The 13569-nt window shown below is 35.2% G+C and overlaps 1 protein-coding gene and 1 long non-coding RNA gene across 2 annotated transcripts in view; one reads left to right on the top strand and one right to left on the bottom strand.

The window, feature by feature from the left end:
• LOC106720849 overlaps positions 1–8717 on the top strand; it is a 79055-nt gene extending 70338 nt beyond the window's left edge. The window contains exons 7-17 of the mRNA XM_045683608.1: positions 43–359; positions 431–1990; positions 2498–2705; positions 2939–3076; positions 3890–4037; positions 4755–4896; positions 5396–5512; positions 6434–6626; positions 6967–7110; positions 7705–7851; positions 8484–8717. Of these exons, the coding sequence (XP_045539564.1) occupies positions 43–359; positions 431–1990; positions 2498–2705; positions 2939–3076; positions 3890–4037; positions 4755–4896; positions 5396–5512; positions 6434–6626; positions 6967–7110; positions 7705–7851; positions 8484–8601 (3232 nt within the window). The 3' untranslated portion in view covers positions 8602–8717. The remainder of the gene's footprint in view (positions 1–42; positions 360–430; positions 1991–2497; positions 2706–2938; positions 3077–3889; positions 4038–4754; positions 4897–5395; positions 5513–6433; positions 6627–6966; positions 7111–7704; positions 7852–8483) is intronic.
• A 2938-nt stretch (positions 8718–11655) lies between these two features.
• On the bottom strand, positions 11656–12716 carry LOC106720843. The gene is made up of 3 exons (XR_001357476.2): positions 12556–12716; positions 12089–12172; positions 11656–11877 (listed from the first exon to the last, which is right to left on the bottom strand). It is a non-coding gene; the product is annotated as an uncharacterized LOC106720843 (long non-coding RNA).
• Positions 12717–13569: the final 853 nt, after the last annotated feature.

Genomic DNA, 13569 nt, shown 5'->3' with positions numbered 1-13569 from the left:
AGGATAAAAGTTTCTAAATCAATCTTAATTCATTCATTGCAGTCAAAAGGAAGTCGCAAGAGTTCGAAAATTAAGTGACGCCAAAGCTCCTGATGTGCCAATTTACAATGAACACCTCAGACCAGGGTTCTGCAGAGTGTCCCTACCCTATTTCATGTCAGATACAGAACTGGCATTTGTGCTAGAAGCTCTCAAAATGGTCGCCACAGAAGGCTGGAAGATTTTGCCTCAGTACGTGGTCAACACAGAAACAGGGCAATGGAGACACCACACATGCTCTGTTCTCCGAGAGAGAAAGTCTTTGTACTCTTTAAGGTACAATGATGGTCAAATAACCGCCCACGAGCGAAGAGTTTCAGGTAAATATAGTGAATTCTATGTCACATTACAATACAGCTAAGTAGTCATTCAAAATCATGTCCTCTTCCAGGTCCGGGAATTTTTCCACAAACATATACTGAATGTCTACAGACAGCAAGAAATCTTTTCAATAGAGCGAGAAAACTTGCAATGAAATGCTCAAGTATAGAACCTGAAGTCACGTTCAATCCACGAATTGATTATTTACGATGGTTTATGTTGCCTAAAGAGGCACATGATCTTCTCCTTGGTCGATCCGCCAACGTCAAACATATAGTACCTTTCGATCCATCCGGTTACACGGGAGCAAGAAAGAGTTTGAATTTTTCCCGATCTTCTGTCACTTCCTCACCGATTTTCGGAGCATCTTCAAGACATTTCAGTCTTTCGGCTATAGATGACTGTCAAATATTCCGATTGAAACAAAAACAAAAATTCTACTCCCGAGAATCCAGTTTAAAGGAGACGACAAAGGAGCAAGCAGTTACTGTTGCAAATCCAGTAAAATTCGCTTTAGGAGAATCCGTTTCTCCGTTACGAATCGTTCCACAATCCGCTAAACCCATGTTGGGAAGGTCTAGATGCTACAGCTTAGGTTCGGATAGCCCCCCAGTGCAATTAAGCGCGCAAACTAAAATGAATCTAGGCTTAAAAGAAACGAGCCCGAGCAGCGAAGAGAAAACAAACGGTTTTTGTAACTGCGGTAGTCAAACAGACCTCCAGTCCTTGGATGACCCGATGCTCTCACCCGGAAAGGCGTACCCATTCAGTACTCAAAGCAGCACTTCTATATCCGACTGTAGTCAAAACGGCAGGATATCTCCCACTACGTCAATAACCTCCCATACATCTGAAGACATCCATGCATACGTCAAAGAAATGACTAGGGAACTGGCCACTGAAATTAAATCGGAAATAAGAGGAGTTATCTCCAAAGTTGACGATATACTTGAAAATTCGGACTCGCTCGATCAGTCGAATGTAAGCCTTAACTCGACGTCTAGTCAGAGCGAAAAGAATTCAGTGTCAGTGATAGATGTAGCAGAATATCTCATGGGTATGTCGAGAGAAATGGCATCGGAAGTAAAACATGAGATTCGTGAAATGGTCAATCAAGTCGACGAGATGATTACCCCTGATTATGGCTCATGCTCGAGACGTAGTTCTCCACCGCAGACGGGCAGAAGAAGAATAGGATCAGGTCCTGAACTGGGTTTGGACTTGAAGAAGTCCACACAATGTTTAAGAAAGTGCACCACCAGTCCAGTTCTACCTTGTCATGTGGATGAAGAGGAAAGTAATTTCGGGAAAGGTTCACCAAATGTACAATCTCCTAAATCGGGGCAAGGTACGCCTTCCCACGAAGCTATTGGGACTAATAATATTTCGTTTAACTCCAGTGAAACTTCGACACCGGATACGATCATTCAAGTGGTAACGACATCTCATAATTCTCCTGTCCTTCCTAAATCATCTAGTTCTAACAAGCTGTCAGATGACGAAGTTTGCGCAGATGTGGCTTGCAGACATTGCTGTAACAAGAAGATCTGCTGCCAGAACCCCTCAGTCAGCTCACAAGATAGTGGCATCAATATGAGCTTCACAGAAAGCGATGCTTACTTAGAATTTGGTAAGTCCTAAAATTATTAACTCAATCTTTAAGTTACTTGTAGAATTTCAAACTTTTTTTATCTGTTACGAATTAAAAAATAAGTAACTCTTCGATAATTTTTACTTGAATCAATATTTTTTATATTACCGCTAATTCCAAAGTCTTACCTTTAAAACATAGTACAATTTATAACAACAAATAATTTTCTACAAATGAACTTATAACCTCAAATCAAGAGATTGCTCATACTCTGTCAAATTGTATTAATAAAACTGTTCATATAATGATTTCGTGCACTAGTATTACAATGGCGCCTACACATCTAGTTATATCCCACTCGTGTCCAGATGTAGCAGAGTTCTATTGTCTACTTACGACATTTATTTGATCGTTAAAGTTAAACAAACATAAAGATCTATTACGATTATATCTTACATTCGTTAGTTCTATAAAGATGCGGATATAACAGAAGTTTGTTCAATTACAGTTAATATTGATATTTTTAATCTACCCACCCTATTTTAGTAAAATGGCGGACATCATCCGATCCGACGACAAATAAATTAAAGAAGTTGCAAGGCAGATTAAGAATATGTAAGCATGAGAAGAACGAAGTGCCTGATATTATAGAAGGAGTGCCCGTTTGTTCCGGTGATAACAGACCTGACAAGAGTGACCCTGCCTCAGGGAGAGTCGCCTTCCAGATATCTGATGACGTCGAGACACAGAATGTGTGAGTAGAATATTATACAGTTCAGTCATTCATTCGCTCTTTACTTCGTTCATTCCTTTACAATTTATGAAAGTCATTCATTTAGTTTATAAATATCTACCATTATTTCCATAAACTGATATCCATTGATAAAAATTCTCGATCGATCGATTGGAAAAAATACTAATCTAGATTTTTAGTATCGTTTCGAACAAAGGTCAGTAGTAGAATTCCAGATTTAGGTATTTTTCCAGAACTACATCAACGGATTGGAAGCGGTCGAGTAGATGTTCGAACGCGTCCTCCAGCTGTTCAGAACGCAGCTCCAGGTCCAGTGGCTATGGCACCGACCAGCACAGGACCTCGCATGATGATGTCTGCTTTGATAGGAGGTGAGACAGATCCTTAATATTCAGCACCTGAATTCGCCCAAATGGCGAAACAACCGCTGCCCATAGACATCAGCAATTGCAGATACGTTACTTACCTTTAATCATCGAAAGAAGAGACGCATACATGGAGAATATTTCCCCTTCCTATGCGTTCCATCCTCTATCAAAGCTCCCCCTTCCCATCCTTTCCTTATAAGAAAAGGGTGGGAACAGATGTTATTGCTGACCTTAAAGTCATTGAAGAACCAACTTATTCTCCGAGTTTAGTTAGTAAATAAATATATTCTTTCTTTGGGAAAATTGTTATGGTCTTTTTACCGGTGTTTATAGTTTTCATATACAAAATCGGTTCAATTTGGATACAGCGCCATCTTTACTTGAAATATCGCACCTCAAGGTTACAAGAATTGATGTGATGTTCGTCAGATGGCGCTGTTATATTATCCGATTATTAGCTTTAAAGCTGTACAGTAGATGTCAGATATCTTGGTGGCTCTTAACATAATTTAATACGCCAAGATATTTGAAAAGTACTGTACACCGACAAGACTATCTGAACCGGTGGGCAGAAGTTAAACTAAACTTTAACAGCTCACTAGCGGCCCCTGTCAATATTAAAAATGGCACAAGATCCTCTTTGTACTGTAGCTATTGTCATTTTTTCTTTTGTCATTTTCTACGTCCACGAGTAAGTTGGTTTTATATATAATTCTGACAGAACCAACCGCGATAGCAGCGCCTCTTATCGTTTAAGATCGTTTAACTATAAACTCTGTATAGAATGGAAGTTATTTTTGTATGTATTGTGTTAAGTGAGTCAGAGTGCGTGCACAAGTCGTGCTGGGAGGAGGAGCACGACGACAGCAGCGCGTGCAGCGACTCCTCGCTCACAGACTTCACCACGGATGATGAGGGCAAGTGGCACTGCCCGCCCAAACATGTCTGGAAAGCCACTGTCGAGGTAAGTTCAAACAAATAGGATGTTATAAATTTTACGCAATTTGTAAAGTTTAGAAGCTATTTAAGGTGTTTATGAGTACTTTTGAGGCTATTTTAATAGTAAAAGTGAGCTCGATAAGGGAACTTTAAAGCTATGTTAAATATGTTTTATACAGGAAGTTTGGTCTTAGAAATCAACTCATCAGTCATTGAGTCTGACAGTTTTCAATTCCTTATTCTAAAGCACTATATCTTTAATCTATTTTAGACTCTACCAGGTTTAAATTATTATTAGTAGTTTGTATTCTTTCAGACTATGTTCTACATCTATACCGAAATTCATCGAGATCCATGCAATCGTTCTAGAGATACCTTCTAACAAATATTCATCCATCTATACATTCAAACATTCGCATTTATAATATTAGTAAGATGTTATTAGTGAGCGTCGGTGGCTCAGGGGTTAAACACTTGACTTGCAATCGATGTACCAATGTGTTTTTCGATTTATATATGTACATTTATCCGACGTTCTTACGGTAAAGGAAAACATTGTGATGCTGCAAATATCTGAGAAGAAATTCAAAGATATGTGTGAAGTCAACCCGCACTTGGCCAGCATTGACTATGACCTAGTCACCCCTAACTTAGGGTAGGCTCCGAGACCCTCGGTGAGGACATATAGTGAGCTGATGATGATGAAGATGTTGTTATGAAGTGAGGCGTTGTCTGTGTACAGGCTATACACGAGCACAAGATGGTGCGTGCGGGAGACAAAGTGCTGGTGTGTTTGTCTGGACGCAGGGACTCTGTAGCTCTGCTGCACGTCATGCACCACTATCAGTACTACGCCCGCGCTAAGGGACAACACTTCAGTATAGGTCAGTTAAACCACATTTCCACTAAGCGACACAACGCATGATTTTGATTGTTGTCAGGGCTGTGCCAAAAGAAATCGTAATCACTTATAGAAATGTACCAAGTGTTGTGTGCATCTAGTTGCATTAGTAGAAAACGAATCTAAATACGCAATAATTATTACAGATTTGAATCTACAACCTCGGATACGGTAGTCTGTTTTCTTAACCAATGGCCTATTATTACACTTCTGTTATATCTGTATGTACATATTTTTTATATTAAAAGTTGTCAAAAGAACAATAGGTCATATGAATTCGCCAAAATGGCGAAGTTACCGCTGCCCATAGACATCTGCAATTGCAGATATGCCTACCTTTAATCAGCGGAGAAGGAGATACACAGAAATAGAGTAGTTTCATCTTCATCCAACATTCCATCTTCCATCAACTTCACTTTCCCTTCCCATTCTTTTATAAGCAAAGAGTGGGAAGGGAAATATTTTTATGTTTGTTATTAAAGGAGCGCTGTTCGTACACGAGCCGCAGTCTGAGGTGGACCCCTTACATCTGATGGCGTATTGCAGGTCTTTGGGAGTCAAGTTTATATATGAAGATAAACTGGATGACGAAGAGATAAGTAAGTTTACTCTATCTAATATATAAAATTCTCGTGTCACAGTTTTCGTTCCCGTACTCCTCCGAAACGGCTTGACCGATTCTCATGAAATTTTGTGAGCATATTCAGTAGGTCTGAGAATCGGCCAACATCTATTTTTCATTTTTTTTTTATCTGCGCGCGGACTGAGTCGCGGGCGACAGCTAGTAATTTTATAAATACTAACTCTTTATAATTTTACATATAGATTTGAATATAAAAACAATATGATTACTCAAGTCATTTCAATTTATGTTTCTCGCAAATTTTATAACTTTAATCCTAACTTATACATTAATAACATTTGAGTGTCTGTTTGTCATAAAAAAAAATACATTTCATAGACACGATGTATTTGTATAGCTGATGATGAAAAACTATTTTTTAATTTTTGCCTGTCTGTCCGGAATCGCGTTTGACTTGACATATTAGACACAGGTGGGCACAGTTAATCGAAAAGTTAACTTCGTTAATCGTTGATTCGTTAATTGAAAAGTTAACTTCGTTAATCGTTAAAGCGTTACATTCTCGAAAATTTAACGCAAGTTAAAGTTAATCGTTAAAAGTTAACCATACCAACATTATCCTGCTTTTGAGGCTGAGAGAAATAGCTAACACAAGTGGAAAGACCTTCTTTTGATGACTAATGATAACATTCAAATAAACTTAATTAATTGAATTAAACTGATTAACGAAAGTTAACAAAAGCGTTAACACTTTTTAAAGTTAACTTGAAAGTTAATCCATTTAACAAAATGTTAACTTCGTTAATTAACGTCTAACGAATTAACAAGTTAATGCCCTTATAGACCTTTGATTATAGACTATTTTTTAATACTGTGCTAATAAAAGTCGCGGCGACCACTAGTTTAAAATGACTATAAAAGAATAAATAAACGATAGGCAACAGCAGTAAGTCTGAGCTGCACCGGTGGGCGTCAGTCGCAGTGCGGCGGCGCGCGTATGTAGCTGCGCAGGCGCACGGGTACAGTGTGGCTGCGCTGGCGCAGTCACTGGACACCGCGGCTGCAGCATTCCTCGCCTCTGCGCTTTACGCAGCCAAACTCACCACCACTAAAGCCCACTACAGACTCAGGTCAGGCGGTAACTAGTACTTATTAACTTTAATTTGCTATTTTGTCTTCCCTTAGGACAGGAAGGATGAAAAGGGAAAGCTGGGGGAAGATAGGTATAGATAAATAAATATCTTCTTTCTGTACGTCTCCTTAATTTGCCCATTAAGAGCAGTCAACACATTTGTTATCTTTTTAAAATGCTTTAATCTATAAGGAAAGGTAATTTCTCTGTTTTAATGATTTCAAATAACTGTTTACTTGTTTACAGCTTCTAGAAAATAAATCACTTGATAGTTATTTTTAGTTTGGTAGCTTTGGAAATTTTTATATACGAGAAATAATAATGTTTATTTTTTACAGAGATCAAGATTTACGTATAATACGTCCGTTTATTTACGTACGCGCGCGTTCGCTGGAGGCGTTCGCATGCGCACGCGCACTCCCAGACTTCACCGCGCCCGCCGTCACCACACCGCTACGTACACAACACACAGACAATGCCAGGTATATTTGTAACTATATTTCATATTTCAACATTTAAAAGAGTCATGACATTTAAGTGTTTTTTCATTCTAATTAGACATTTTTTTATTTAAATATATGTGAAGTCTTTCGACTGTCATCAGAGTTATCTGACATCTTGCGGATATTTCAATGAAATAACTGTTGTAATAATTACCACAAATATAATTCTCGATGATAAAGTCAATATCTTTACTAAAGTAATTAGGATTGTTAAGATAGAACTGGATTTAAGTCCACTGAGCACGTTACGTGCGCACCTTATGACGATTCAAACCGAACTGACAGTTTTTTCAAGATGGCCGCCCTACCAGTACTCGGTGTTCGTTAATGGTATTGACTGCGCCAACACATGTACTTAATCATCGGTTTCTGAAACCAAAATTCCTGTATAAGATTATCTTTGACAAAACAGCGATAGAATTTATACAAAATTTTGCTTAGAAACCCGTTAAAATTTGATTTATATATTTTTGTATCCATTTTTTATGGTTTATTTCTTAAATTCTTCAAACATGATTGAATTCAGAGGTGATCTGTGGCTGACTTACTTTTATTTTATACCTTGTGATGCAGCAAATCCCCTGAAGAGTGTGAGTGTGAGTGTGAGTGTGAGACAGATCCCCTGAGCGCAGTCCGCCAGCTGCTCGCCTCACACGAGACCAGACACCCCCACATCTTCAACAGCCTCAAGACTGCTCTGCTCCCGCTCATTGCTGCCAGGTAACTTATACTAAAACTACTTTAATTTATCTTAAAGTACTTAAACAAGTAGTTATATAAAACTAGTTCTCGCCCGCGACTCTGTCCGTGTGGAATTAAAAAAAAAATTCAAAGTATTCTATGCGTTCTTGCAGACTTTGTTCCACCTCTGTGTTAAATTTCATTAAGATCCTTCGACCCGTTCTGGAGATACCTTCAAACAAAATATCCATCCATCCATCTAAACATCCGCATTTATAATATTAGTAAGTTAAGTGTGAGAGATGAGCCAATAGCTCTATCTACCAAAGATAACTTTGTGGTTTCCTTTTTTCGCGTAATTTAGTTTTTCTTTATACATTTGTATTACTTAAATTAAACTCTCATTTGCTAAATGTAAAAAAAAAAATATATATGCTCAATCATTATCTTCTTCTATATTCTATAATACAAAGAAAAACCACAGTATTTTTTTTAATTCCTGTATATTTGGTTCCGACTGAAAGTACAACTTTTTAAAATGGAACCTAGAAAAGCGAGAGATCAAGGGACCGCGATTTTTCTAGCTTTTAGATTTCTCGCTTATGAAAGTCGAACAATGACTCTCACTAATAGAGGTTTCTCATATATACATTAAAAAAAAATGTTTACAGGATAGTAGATAGAGAGAGTGCAGAGCGCAGACACAGGAAGAAGTCAGTGATACAGATGAAAAATGGCGCCCCCGTCGCTGACTCCGACGACGGCTCTGAGGAGGAACCCGTGCCATAGACAACTGACACCTGTCAAACTGTCAAAACTCGCGCTAAAACTTACGTCAGTAAACGCTGAGAGGCGCTACTGTCGCGCTTTGTTCTGCCAGAATATATAAAACCTACTTAGACATAGTGACATAAAACAAACATGTCAGTTACAGTACTTGTGACATTTTTGATGATGACAGGGGGGCGCTAGTGTGCTGATTGATACAATTTAGTTTGACTTTTGACAACTGGATCAGTTAATCTTATCGGTCTATATGTTATAGTTCGTATAATTACTGTTTTTGTCTCTTGGTATTTGAAAAAAAAACTTTTTTTCGTTTTATCGTTTTTATTTTCATTGTATACCAGTGTTATATTTTTTAAATATTTTCTATCGATAAAAAAAATAGTTTTTATTTCATTTTATAATCTTAGGTTTAGAATAATTTCTTTTTAAAGTGTTGTCATTGATATTTTATTTCATTAAAACTATGAACAATTTGTGATTCCTCAGTGATTGTGTTTGTGATGAATATAAACGTGGATTTCCACTGCTAAAACAAATTAAAAAAAAAATGTTGCCATCTTTTGAACAAAACAAGGATAGCAATATATTTTGATATGTTCTTAACAATGGAAATTCACTTGAAGTAAATAGACAGTGTTAAATGTGTAGTGTTGCTATATTAAAAATTTAAGATTAATTATGTGTTGCCATATGTTTTTTATAGCTATATAATAATAGTTTTGATTTTAAAATGCATTTTTTTCATTGTATTTTTTGAATTTATTGTAAAATTATATTTTTTTATAATATTTGTATGTCTGTTGATATTTTAAGAGTATGTATTTATATTAAACTGGTTCTAATTCATTAAATATATTATATAAAAGAGTTTATTATATATTTTATGTACCTAAGGTCTTATGTTAGGTACTCATATTTTGATATCTTTATATTACGAGATATTAATAGTTTTATCTTTTACGACACTCAGAGATAATGTTCACTAAGGGTGACACTTAACTTGTGAGATTTATTTTGCTTGAATTTAAATGTCATTTAAGTAGAAATACATATTAAAATTATTTAAAATAAATAATATAAAATGAAAGTGCGACATGTTTTCACTTTTTTGTCATTGACAGAGTGGCGCTAGTGTGCTTTTATAATTTAGTTCGAATGTGCTTTCACAAAATCTACATTAAGGGTCTTCCTTAGGAACGAATCGACTCTGAGTGTGGCAAAATTATAAAGTATAACTTGGTACAAGATTTCTAAACAATGTTAATATAATTTCGTTGCACTTATGTTATTTGAATTAAGTTTAAATTTCAATTTGTTTTTATATTTTGATAATTATAGTTTAAGATTATTTGTTTACTTTTTATAATAACGTTTAAATTAATTATTTTTTTTATTTTTAAAATTTAATTTTACTGTAATATCTGTTATTTGTCACGCCTGTTGTATCATTTGAAAAATGTAACGGGTTTTTTTTTAGTTTTATGGCAACATTAACATATAAATTCTATTCTGGTAACATTTTACGGTATAGAATATGCATGTTAATGTCGGACTGATACAATTTAATTCTTTATTTTAGGTTAATAATAATTATTATTTTTTTTGTAATTTGTCTCGTTTGATGACGAATATTGTTTTTTTTTAATAAAATTAAGGCAAGAACTAATATTCCTATATTTATAGGGTAATGTTATCTGTCCCATTTGTCGCTTCCATAGATAATATAATTAATTATACCAACATAATGTCGCATAAATAAACTTTTTTTTTGTAACTTTTCGTTTTATTTTTAAACTCAATTCTATTTTTTTTAAATTGAATTTAAAATCTTTACATATTGAAGACATAAGTTACAAGCCGTGGTATTTTTACTCTACTAAGAAGAGGGTAATTATTTCGCGCGTTTGTTTTTTGTATTGTTTGTTTTTTTTATTGTTTTTTCTTAGTAAGGTGTCACATTTGATTTGTCTTCTTCCCCAAAGTGTTATTACAACTGCACAAAACAAAATACAGTGGACATAAGAATATAATAGTAGAATGTTTTTACAATATTTTAATATACTCGATATTTTAGATTAAAAGTTACATTAAATACAGTTAATTTAGTTTTTATGAAAAATTAAAAATCTTTGTTTTAAAATTCATCTAATAGATGACGCTATTTCATAGATTAGAGTCTCAGTCAGTCGGCTTTTTAATATTTTTTTTATTATTGTTAGGCTATGTGAGTGTTTGATTTTCGCCATTTGGCCGTGAGATTAGCAGGCTCTTTAGAGATAATTACCCCCTAGTAAGGTATCACTGTTCGTAAAAAATATATTTAAAATAAAATAAAACAGTATTAGACCATGAGGAGGGAAGAATCGCATGTGGCAAAGAGCACGTTAAGTATGAGTGTGGAGGTACACAGGTAGAGGTAGGTCTAGGAAAAGAATGGATTGCGTGAATAATGACATGATCAAGAAGGGGGTGACAATGGAGATGATGGCACACAGATTCATTTGGAGGACGGAAACCTGGTGCACCGACCCTAAGTAAGTGGGACAAGGTTAAGGAGATGATGATAATGAAAACAGTATTAGACCAATCAAAGTAATTTATTAAATGTGTATTCGCGTAAATTTATGAAATCATTACGAAACAAAAAAATATATATGTATGGCTATATTTATTAAATACCTAACAGTTCGCTACACATAATCATGCGTGTGTGCGTGCCCACATACAATTATCCTTAAAATAATGAGTATTACATGTACTAAAGAACATTTATCAATAATATGCCTAAATCTCAACACTGAATGCGATAAAATGAGTTACTATATGTATCTTAAATGCCGCTAAGCAAATAATTTTACGTTAAACCTTATCCAATACAACATCGATTTTATTTTTATAGTAATATAAACCACGTTTTATTTCATGACACAATATTATCGCTACGACATTTATAAAATATAGAATTTTTCAATAAATATCACTACGTGTACTTATATCTATGAGTTACATTTATACTAATATTATAAGAAGGAAAGTTTTGTATTTTTGTATGTAACTAATAAACTTAAAAACTACTGGGCCGATTTGAAAAATTCTTTTGCCTTTAGAAAGCTACATTATTAATGAGTAACGTAGGCTATTTTTGCAAATAAGATTACATTAATATGAAGATCTTCATATTTTGATTGTTAAATAATTATAATATTAAGATTATATCTACGTAGATTTGAAATTAAAATTACTTTTTGCCGCCATCCTGACAGCAGGGTTTGCCACCTGAAAACAAATTATTTAATTTTAATTTGCGCTAGCAACCAGCAACAGATAAGCTAATGTCAGAAATATTTTTTTATCTGTTACTGATTATAGAATATCCGAACGGGGACATTAAATCCTGATTTATGGTCATACATGTTATTTTATTAGGAGTTGGGTTAACTATTTGTTAAAAGGAAAGTATTAGAAAATAGAATGGCTCGGAAATTACCAGAAGGCTTGCCATCGCCACACGAGCAGCTTGGACCGCAGGTGCAGCCCGCGCCGCATGCAGCGGTGCCTCCGCCGCACGTCCCTGAAACATTTAAAAAAAAGATATTTTAATTATAGATAATAAAGATAGTAGATTTTTACAATTGCACAACAGACAAAAGCTCTCACCTGGTTATGCCAATCAGCAAAACATTTCTTAGAAAAGCATAATATGTAAACTGTAACTTAAATAAAATACAACGCGTATGTAACTTAGACATTTATTATTCAAAAATTAATTAGAAATGAAAAAATATGTATCAAAACGGTGAATCTATACATTTTACCATTTTATTAAACACTACAAAAAAAAACAACTGTGTCATCTAAATTAAAAACAAATTTACTTGTTGATGTTTGAAAATGGAAAAGGGAAAAATATTTGGAAATTAAAATGTATTAACGATTACAAATTAATTACTTTACCTTTGCACGAGTCGCAGGGCGCAGGCATGGTGCGGCGGGGCCCAGGCAAGGCTGAGTCTAGACTAGAGAGGACGTTGAATTAGATTTGTGCGCGCCGGCGCGATGTCTCCTCTAGCCGAAGCCGCGCGGGTCAATAACTGCGCCTCGCTGAGAGGGGATCATTCGGGCTCCTTCACTCACATAGACTAAGAGCTTGTATCGATTTGGTTCGTGATTCCAACCTACCTCTATATTACGAAATGATAGAAACGAACTTTATACATCAGCTAGATACATCTCTGTATAGACTTAATAATTTCTGATCAAATTACTATTGTACATAGAGTAAAATAATTGTTTGACAGATTAGAAAGTGGGCCAATATTACCATAGAGGAAAACGGTTGGTACATTAAGGGAAAAACATTTATCAAGAATAATCTTTTATACTAAAATTAATTGAAAAATACAGACTTGTTTTAGTATGAACTAAATCCAATATGCTACTTTTTAATTTTAATTTTGAAATACCGCTGATAAAAGGAACAGTACAGGAAGACGTTGTGCAGGTCAGTTACATAAAAAGCGCTAGCTTAAGTCCGCGACTTCGCATAACGACGACAGAATAATAAATACTTAGTAAGTCCCTATGCATTATGCCTATTCTACATTTATACCCAATTCCATCTAGATCTGTGCAGCCGTTTAGGAGGTACATTTCATCTATTTGAACATTCGCATTTATATAATAACAATAAAATTATATTGTTTAAAGGTTAAACTAGCTCCTATACTAAATAAGTTGGCTATATAAGAGGTTCCTAACAATAAAATGATCGAAGACATAAACAAAAACGGGCCATCCGACCGGTTTGCTGCCAGAGCGGTCAATCGACGCTGTCAATGGAAGCAACTCGCATACCAATAAGTATAACAAGTTTATAATTAACTAACTTTTCTTGTACGTTAACAAGTTCACTGGCGCACTCAAATACAGTGTTGGAGCTCTTAGTGTAGTTTTAGTAAGAGAAATCTA

Source organism: Papilio machaon, chromosome 22 (assembly GCF_912999745.1).
Source record: "Papilio machaon chromosome 22, ilPapMach1.1, whole genome shotgun sequence".
Classification (NCBI taxonomy): Eukaryota; Metazoa; Arthropoda; class Insecta; order Lepidoptera; family Papilionidae; genus Papilio; species Papilio machaon.
Note: the sequence above shows the minus strand (reverse complement) of the source record. Positions and strands in the feature narration are given on the sequence as shown.